At 54.7% G+C, this 9,664-nt stretch overlaps 1 protein-coding gene across 1 annotated transcript in view; it reads left to right on the forward strand.

Annotated features, from left to right (window-relative positions):
• Nucleotides 1-7,593: 7,593 nt before the first annotated feature.
• The window catches only part of LOC138841327 (proline-rich protein HaeIII subfamily 1-like), a 5,635-nt gene continuing 3,564 nt past the window's right edge, over nucleotides 7,594-9,664 (forward strand). Inside the window, exons 1-2 of the mRNA XM_070042011.1 lie at nucleotides 7,594-7,773; nucleotides 8,027-8,212. Of these exons, the coding sequence (XP_069898112.1) occupies nucleotides 7,594-7,773; nucleotides 8,027-8,212 (366 nt within the window). The remainder of the gene's footprint in view (nucleotides 7,774-8,026; nucleotides 8,213-9,664) is intronic.

A 9,664-nucleotide genomic window follows, 5' to 3' on the forward strand; every position in this document is an offset into this window, starting at 1 on the left:
GTGCTCACAGGATGTGTTCACAGGAGTGAGTGTGCTCACAGGATGTGCTCACAGCAGTGTGTGTGCTCACACATCCCCCCACACCCCACAGCTCACACGTCCACACACCCTACAGCTCACACATCCCCACACCCCACAGCTCACACGTCCCCACACCCCACAGCTCACACGCCCCACACCCCACAGCTCACACGCCCCACACCCCACAGCTCACACGTCCCCCCACACCCCACAGCTCACACGTCCACACACCCCACAGCTCACACGTCCACACACCCCACAGCTCACACGTCCCACACCCCACAGCTCACACGTCCACACACCCCACAGCTCACACGTCCCCACAGCTCACACGCCCCCACACCCCACAGCTCACAGCTCACACGCCCCACACCCCACAGCTCACACACCCCACACCCCACAGCTCACACACCCCACACCCCACAGCTCACACGCCCCACACCCCACAGCTCACACACCCCACACCCCACAGCTCACACGCCCCACACCCCACAGCTCACACACCCCACACCCCACAGCTCACACACCCCACACCCCACAGCTCACACGCCCCCACAGCTCACACGTCCCACACCCCACAGCTCACACATCCCACACCCCACAGCTCACACGCCCCCACAACTCACAGCTCACACGCCCCACACCCCACAGCTCACACGTCCCACACCCCACAGCTCACACATCCCACATCCCACAGCTCACACATCCCACACCCCACAGCTCACATGTCCCCATGTCCCCACAGCTCACACGTCCCCACAGCTCACAGCTCACACGCCCCACAGCTCACACGTCCCCATGTCCCCACAGCTCACACATCCCTGCACCCCCACAGCTCACCCATGTCCTAGTGTCCCTGCATCTGGCCCATGCCCATGTGTCCCGGCCCCAACACCCTCCTGGACAGAAGCATTAGATGAGCTTAGGATACAGAATGTCACCCACTCTGGGTCTGAGTCGGAAACTGCACCCACAGTCTGCCTTGTCCTTGTATATCGGCTGTTCCCACACTGTGACGCCATGCCCCGTTGCTCCCCTCCCAAGGGTCGGACAGTCAGCAGTCCCCTGGCAGTCCCGGCCCTGGAGCCCCCTCTTCTAGCCTTTCCTGGCAAACAAATGTTAACCCTTTCCCAAGACTCAAGGCTTTGCTTTTAAGGCCTCAACTTAATGATTATCATCAATAAGCCTGGTTATTAATTATGCTATTTCTAATTAAGGAAGTTTCTAAGGTCAAGGTTTCCCACCGAAGTTTCTAGGCAGTTTGCCCAAGTAAGAACTTCATTAAAAGCCAAAGGAAAAAAAAAAACACCAAAATGTGAAGCAAGCTCAAGGGGCAGGAAGACGGCCGGGGAGGCGGGAAGCTGCGATTTCCTCATTTGCTCTCTCAGCCTGACTCCTCCGCTGTTGCGGCCGGGGAGGAATCACAACCCCACCTCTGCTACTTCCCGGCGTGGGGGCGCTGGAGCGGGGCTGTTGGTTAGAGAACAAAGCTTGGGGTCTCCCCACGGAGATGTATTCACCTGCAGGACACAGAACCCCCCACACAAAACCATGCAATTATCCCCCCTAGTGAGCGTTGGAAGAAGAAGTGTCAGGTGTGATGCGCGGGCCCGCAAGGACCCAGGCTCTTCCTCCATACCCGAGAGTTTGAGCTGTCTGTCCAGCGTCTCCGAAGCTCAGGAGTCTCCTCCACCCACAGCGCACTCAAGACAGGAGGGATGACAGACCTTCTAACGTCCTTCCGCTGAGCGCAGGGATTCCCTTTTTCTTCCATGTATCCCGACCACCCTCCTGAGAGGCAGGCTGGGCAGGCCTGCCTCCGGGCCCAGCTGGTTCAGGTGGGAATGAGATCAGACAGAAATGCCTGGAGAGCCACGGGCCACGTAGGGCGGCCTGGGCGAGGTGTGGCTTTCTGAACTGGGGAAGGAGTAAGAGGACACACAGAAGTCCGCCCGTAGTGTGGCCGGTCAGAGCACCTTCCCTCAGACAGGGTGGGGTCTGGGAGTGGAGCCCAGGATCAAGCCGCTGCTCCAGGCTACAATCAGCCTGTTCCCTGGGAGCCTGCCAGCATCACCTTCCTCTTCAGTGACAGAGAGCCAGCCTCCGCCACCACCCCAGGTCCTCTCCTCCGCCTCACTGAGAGAAAACTGACAGGTCTCCTCCAACGTCCCACCGCCTGCTTCACCCCCACCATGCCAACATAGAACACGCGTGCTCTGTCCCAGTGCTCACACAGCGACACCCTGGATGGCACATGCTCTATCCCAGGGTCACACTGGCTGTGTGACCCACAAACCCGCCTAGAAATCTGCGTTCCTGCACAAGGCAGCTTCACCCTTGCACGGCCCCTACCCCCTGCTCTGCCCTTGCTGGAGATGGAGGGGGGCACACTGGAGGCGGCAGTTGGCACAGCAAGGAAGCTCTCGGAGGGGAGGGCAGTGGGGGGCTCTCAGGAAACGCGGGGGTGGGCTTGCAGGAAAGTTGCTAGCGTCTCCTTGCCAGCCAGAGGACCAAAGCCAATTAGCACCAAAGTGGCTCAGGGATCGAAGCAGAGCCCCACACAGAGACCTGGCAGATTCTGGGTGACTTTAAAGGCTCTCATTTAAACCTACTGAAAACATTTTCCTGTCTCCGTCTCCTGTTCTCCACTGGTGCAATCATTTTCAGAAAACCAGAAACAAGAAAAAAAATGTTTGCCTTCCTCCTATCCCCCAAATCACCCAGCAACGCAGGGGGAGAAAAGAAGACACGTTCCAGACACAACAAGGAGCTTAAAATGTTTTAGGATGGCAGGCAAACTGGAAGTACGGAGGAAGCCGCTGCCCCGTGCCAAATCTGGGGAGGCTCACTGCACAAGACAGCCAGCCAGCGTGCGACTCCCACACAACGCGCTAACACGTCAGGAGACGCATGAAGTTAAACTTGTTTGTAAGAAGCACATGAAAGATCTGGTCCCAGGAGCCAGGCAGCCCCTGGCTCATAGGCTCCTGCTCATCATTTTCTGGAAAAGCCAGGATCTGATTCTTCTTTGGGTTTTCTTTTCCTTCTCAAATTTGTGGAGAACATGAACGATTTCTACCTAGTTCCAGTAATATATCTGACTTCCAGTCCTCAGACGAGAGAGAAGATTGCCCGTTAATGAGGAACCCTCTGCAGTGCAGACATTTATTACAGAATTAATACACCCTCCCAAATTGTATTGCTGAGCAATGCACGGACTGCTTGCTAAGTGCCCTTTAGAGTGTGGGAAATGAGTCGCGCGGTTACCAGACCTGCTGTGGTCTTCCACGAATATGTAGGGGTTGCCGCTGTGGTTTCTAAACAGAATAAAAAGTCACAAGAAGCAGCAGCTCTTCCTTTCACCCTGGGTGGGGAAGGGGCTACCCCACAGCACTGCACGCAGGGGAGACCGCAGCAAGGAAACCTGTTGGAACTGTTTAAGAGGTGGGGAGTGGAGATTAGGGGGAGAGACAAAGGGAAATTGGACCAGGCCCTGGTACAACTAACGATATGCTATTAACAAAATTAAAATTAAACATCAAAAATACCTACACGGAAACAAATCAAAAGAAGTCAACAAAGACTTAAACCACGTTCGCACTCCGGAAGATGACACTGTTCTGTCACCGTTCTGATGTTATTTGTAACACTCCGTGCAGACAGGGACATAGCCGAAGCCTGTGAGAGTTGCCTCTCAAGTGGAAGTGGCATTTATAAACTCCCTTGGCCAAGTTCTCTGTGTGGTGCTGGGTTACCAGCAGAGGAAACAGACACCAAACCCTCCTCGTCTTTCCCCTGGCTCTCCAGGAGGGGTGAGGAGCATGCGTTGTTCCCCGGGCTTTCTGGGGCATGGGCACAGCCTCTCATGATCACACTAGCCGAAGAGCCCACAGCCCCCGGGAGGCAGAGGCGGGCCTCTGCACACAGAAGAGGTCAAACTGATCGTGTGGAAACTCTTTAAGATGAATCTGCGTGTACCGTTCAGAGATGAGATGGAGAATTGGGATTTCATCTTTTCAAGAAACAAACAGACAGACATGAATGCGGTCAGCCCTCCACCACCCGCCTCCTCCCCCAGATCTGGCCCTGCAGGCCAGCTGTGCCCTACCCAGAGCCCATTCCATGGGTTCCTTCTTTTTTGACATGGTCCCTGTGCTAAATTCTCTGAGGATAGATGGATGAGGTTTGGGCTCTGGATTTGAGTGTTTCTTATAACTTCAAGAAAATGATTGATTGAGCCCCGCTCCTATCACCTCTGGATTGATTTGTTCAACTTTTGTGAAAGTACATCGGGAGACCCGTTGGTAGTGGGAATGCAGGAAAGAATGGCTACAAAGCAGTAGCCTCACGGTTAGGCACAAAACAGGATGAAGTCAGCTTGGGCACAGGGCAGAGTCCCGAGCTGCTGAGCAGATCCAGCACCCTGCTGACAGCCAGCTGTCCTTCCGTCCTCAGCTCGCTGTCCCTCAGCTCCAGGGCACTGGCAGGCACAGCAAGATCCTGGCTTCCTCTGCCAGGTGACAGGATGCAACAGCAACCCACCAGGCCAGCAGGCCCCACTGCCAGGCCGGACACCTGCCCATTGGCCGCATGTCCATGGGAATCGTGCTCTGCTGTAACGGGAGGTGCTGCTAGCATTAGCAGCAGCATGGCAGGGGGACACAGGCTGCTGGGCACCTTGCACAGGGAGAATGGCACCACCCTCCACGACGTCTAAATGCCAGCCAGAGACACCTCGAGAGCCTGTAACAGTGCTGCGCCCAGCAGCCTCTGTCAGCCAGTGGTGCATGCCCACAGGGCGTGTGCGACAGATCCATGTGCCACTGACAGTGGTGCATGACACAGTCCATGTGCCACAGATCCATGAGTCACTGACAGCGGTGCACACCACAGCCCATGTGCCACAGATCCATGAGCCACCAACAGCAGTGCACGCCACAGCCCATGTGCCACAGATCCATGTGCCACCGACAGGAGTGCACACCACAGCCCATGTGCGACAGATCCATGAGCCACCAACAGCAGTGCACACCACAGCCCATGTGCGACAGATCCATGAGCCACCGACAGGAGTGCACGCCACAGCCCATGTGCCACAGATCCATGAGCCACCAACAGCAGTGCACGCCACAGCCCATGTGCCACAGATCCATGTGCCACCGACAGGAGTGCACGACACAGCCCATGTGCCACAGATCCATGTGCCACCAACAGCAGTGCATGCCACAGCCCATGTGCCACAGATCCATGAGCCACCGACTGCAGTGCACACAACAGCCCATGTGCCACAGATCCATGTGCCACCGACAGGAGTGCACGACACAGCCCATGTGCCACAGATCCATGTGCCACCAACAGCAGTGCACACCACAGCCCATGTGCCACAGATCCATGTGCCACCGACAGGAGTGCACGCCACAGCCCATGTGCCACAGATCCATGTGCCACTGACAGCAGTGCACACCACAGCCCATGTGCCACAGATCCATGTGCCACCGACAGCAGTGCACAACACAGCCCATGTGCCACAGATCCATGAGCCACCAACAGCAGTGCACGCCACAGCCCATGTGCCACAGATCCATGTGCCACCGACAGCAGTGCACACCACAGCCCATGTGCCACAGATCCATGTGCTACCAACAGCAGTGCACGCCACAGCCCATGTGCCACAGATCCATGAGCCACCGACAGCAGTGCACACCACAGCCCATGTGCCACAGATTCATGTGCTACCAACAGCAGTGCACGCCACAGCCCATGTGCCACAGATCCATGTGCCACCAACAGCAGTGCACACCACAGCCCATGTGCCACAGATCCATGAGCCACCGACAGGAGTGCACGCCACAGCCCATGTGCCACAGATCCATGTGCCACTGACAGCAGTGCACACCACAGCCCATGTGCCACAGATCCATGTGCCACCGACAGGAGTGCACGACACAGCCCATGTGCCACAGATCCATGAGCCACCAACAGCAGTGCACGCCACAGCCCATGTGCCACAGATCCATGTGCCACCGACAGCAGTGCACACCACAGCCCATGTGCCACAGATTCATGTGCTACTGACTGCAGTGCATGCACACGGGGCATAGACAACGGACACTGTGTTTGTTTTGCAAGCATATTCCTGCATGTGAGCCTTCTTCTGTGCCAGGCTTTGCTGGCCATGGGTCTCCCATTGCAGAGCACATTCAGGCAGCACCTGGGGGAGGGGTAATCACATGTGTCACCCCACTGACCAATCACTGGTCAGAGAGCCTCGGGCTGACCGCCGTGTTCCGGGTGGTTGCTTTTGAGCATTTGCATTTTGAAATTCATGTTCTATTATAAATTTCTTTCCCTTCAAGTAACCTTTTTATTACAGTTAGGGCATAAAATTGATATGTGATCAAAGGATGTGGGGGGGGGGACCCGTGTTATCTCACTTCAGGCATGACACCAGCTCCTCGTTGGTCCACCCTGAGACCGTACAGAGGGGACAGGGGGCGGAGATGGATGTGACTGGGCCCTGCAGAAGGAGTCCTGAGTGACAGAATGAAGGATGGACACCACGCCAGCCCAGGGGTCAGAGAAGGTCTGCCTGGGGAAATAGGCAAAGCACGTGGGAAATAAATGTGGATTTGGAAGTCAACACATGGGCATGCATCTGTGTTCCCAGAGACAGAACTGGTGTGTGTGTGTGTGCATCTGTGAGTGTGTTACACACACGTGTGTGCAAGAAGATCTTGCAGATCTGATTCTGAGGCTGGCAAGCCCAGGGTCTGTAGGTGGGGAGCTGGTGTCAGGGACCCCGCGGGGTGAGTTCACACACTGTTGAGACCCCTGAGAAACCAAGACTGGCTAAATCTGAAGTCACAGAGACACCAGTGGTCAGGCTGGAGGCAGGCAGGAGGAGGCCTTCCCCTGGCTCAGGAGGTCAGCGTTCTGCTCCACTGGGGCCATCCCTGATTGGTTCACATGACGTCCCATCCAGACACTCCTTCCAGACACACCAGAATGATGAGTGGCCACTGCTGCACGCAACACTGACATCTGCATGCACAGAAGCGGCAGGAGGGCTCTCTCCATAGGAACCCCGGCAGCCTAGCACCGAACCTGCCCCCTCCGGGAAGCCCTAGAGTGAGGCTTTGCCTGGAAGTCTCCTGGGTTTGGTGCTGTGGACATGAAGTAGGCCAAGAGCCAGAACCTAATTTCTTGGTGATTTCTCCTGCCCGAGTGTGCATTGGGACGATCATGTTCAAAATCACAGCTACTGACGTCCATTTGTTCACCTGTGCACAATTAATGTGGGGGGGGGGGGTAAGTGTGTGTACAGGCCTGAATTCAGGGTCATGAACTCTTGCTTGGATTTTTTTGATCAAGGCTGTCACTCTACCACTTCAGTCACAACTTCACTTTCTGCTTTTTGCCGGTTATTTGGAGAGAAGAGTTTCGCAAGTTTGTCCGTCTGGACTAGCTAGATTTGGGCAGTGATCCTCAGTTCTTAGTCTCCTGAGTAGCAGCGATTACAGGGATACAGGTCTTCCCCCTCTCGGGAGGCCCGAGCTGGGCAGCTGTGCGCAAATGGACACCACCCCCGGTACCAGCCCAGAGCCGGGTGCAAATGGACACCACCCCCGGTACCAGCCCAGAGCCGGGTGCAAATGGACACCACCCCCGGTATCAGCCCAGAGCTGGGTGCAAATGGAGGAGCGGCCAGCAGAAGAGCCCCCCTCTGGGAGCCGCCCGAAGGCGTTTCGCGAAGTAGGAGTGATGGATGCTCAGACATTTGCCAGGAGAGATTTAAGACTCATGATTGAATCAGATCACAGTAAAAGATTAATGGAAAATTAGGTTCAAAAATAGCTTGAAAGGACTTTTACATTCAAAGGAGTAAAGCAGACATTTAAAAGCATTTGCTCCAAGGCACTGGACTAGTTCCCTTTGTTTCTTCTTGGATGTCAATTTTCCCGGCCAACAGGCAGAATCTTGGTCAAAATGACGGAGATTTCCTCAGGACGCGGCCAGAGGTGACATCAGTGACATCAGAGGTGACACAGGCGCCCAGGCCGAGATGCACTCCGGCCCCCAGCCAGGCTGCCGGAAGCCCCAGGGTCTGCCTGGCTGCTCTCCAGCTTCTCCGGATGCTCGCTGGTGTGTGGCCCCGCTCACCCAAGGGCTCACTGTGTGCATGGTCCTCAGAGTATGTATTTGACCCACCACCCCTTCTCCAGAGGGGAAGCCATGGGAAGGCCCCAGAGCCAAGGGGCAAGGCCACGGGGCCCTGGTTCCATCTGTGCTAGCTCAACGCATCACCTCCACCTGGCCTTCTGCCCTACTGATTGCTCGCCCCATCGAGGAGGAACGTGGTCTGTCCATCCGTAGACCAAACTCTGAGCCTCACCGCGAACGGCCCTGTGACTTCCCTACCAGATCCTGCTCCTCTGCCCCGACTGCTCCTCTGTCTCATATAACATCGGTCGGTGCTTGGCGCCCGGCTGCAGGCCTTGAGGAGCGAAAATCACCTCCACCTCAGAACCTGCAGGATCAATTAACTCTAGAGTGACTAGAGAAAAAAAGAAATGAACAAAAGGAAGGGCGGAAATCCATGAAATATAAAGTAAACAATAAAGAATTAAAAAGGCAAACAATATTACGAAGGCTTCAGAAAATTAATAAACCCCTGCTTAGGCCTAGGAAGCAAAGAAATGTGAAAAACCACCGTATCAAGAAAAGACGGCAGGCCTTTATCAAGATGAGCGTGTAAGTTATGGAACGGTGAGGGGCGAGATGAGCAGTGAAGGCCGACGTATTCTACACAGAGATGAAATGACAAATCAGACTCCATCCAAATCGCACAAGAAGGAACGCCCGTGCTAGCCCAAGAGGAAGTCTACCATCCCCTTGTCTCGTGCCTCTTGTGCGGTTCTGTCAGGGGCTTTGCTCACGGGCCTAGGACCTGCTCCCCTCCACCCAGTCGGGGGGAGGCCTGCACCCCAGCAAGGCCGCCTCCTGTGTCTTTGTGTTTTGAGGTCCATCCTCAGTTTGTAGCCCCGCACCCGATCAAGTTTTGTTAGCTCCTGATGTAATAGCCTTTTTAACAGTGCAGGCAAGACGTCAAACCAATCTCTCTCTCTCTCTTTCTCTCTCTCCCTCTCTCTCCCCTCCCCCTCTCCCCCTCGCTCTTCTTTCTTTCTCTTTTCCTTGGTTTTTATTTATTTTTATTGTAAAGATACTATACAGAGGGTTACAGTTACATGAGTGAGGTAATGAGTACACTTCCTATTGAACATTGTTACCCCCTCCATTGTTTTCCCCCTACCATCCTTTCCTTCCCTACCTTCCCCGAGGTTCTATTTTTTTTTTATTGTGATTAAGTGATTACATAATTTCCCGAATTTCACAGTATTGTGGAATAATGATGCTCATTTAAAGTCACAAGTTCATTCTAACTTTCCTGGAGCAAATTGTCTATCACAGTCTATAACATATAACGGTGTTCACATGTTATACACCGTACATGTGATCAGCAGCATGGGGATATTTAGTAGTGGTTCAACCAGATGACTGGGAGTTCTTTGTTTCTTAAGTCCTGTTAGTTTTGGCGTATCACCTAACATTTTGGATTTAGCATCCACTTATCAGGGAGACCATG

This window comes from Dipodomys merriami, unplaced genomic scaffold (genome assembly GCF_024711535.1).
Source record: "Dipodomys merriami isolate MVZ:Mamm:240054 unplaced genomic scaffold, mDipMer1.0.p SCAF_316, whole genome shotgun sequence".
In the NCBI taxonomy this organism is placed as follows: domain Eukaryota; kingdom Metazoa; phylum Chordata; class Mammalia; order Rodentia; family Heteromyidae; genus Dipodomys; species Dipodomys merriami.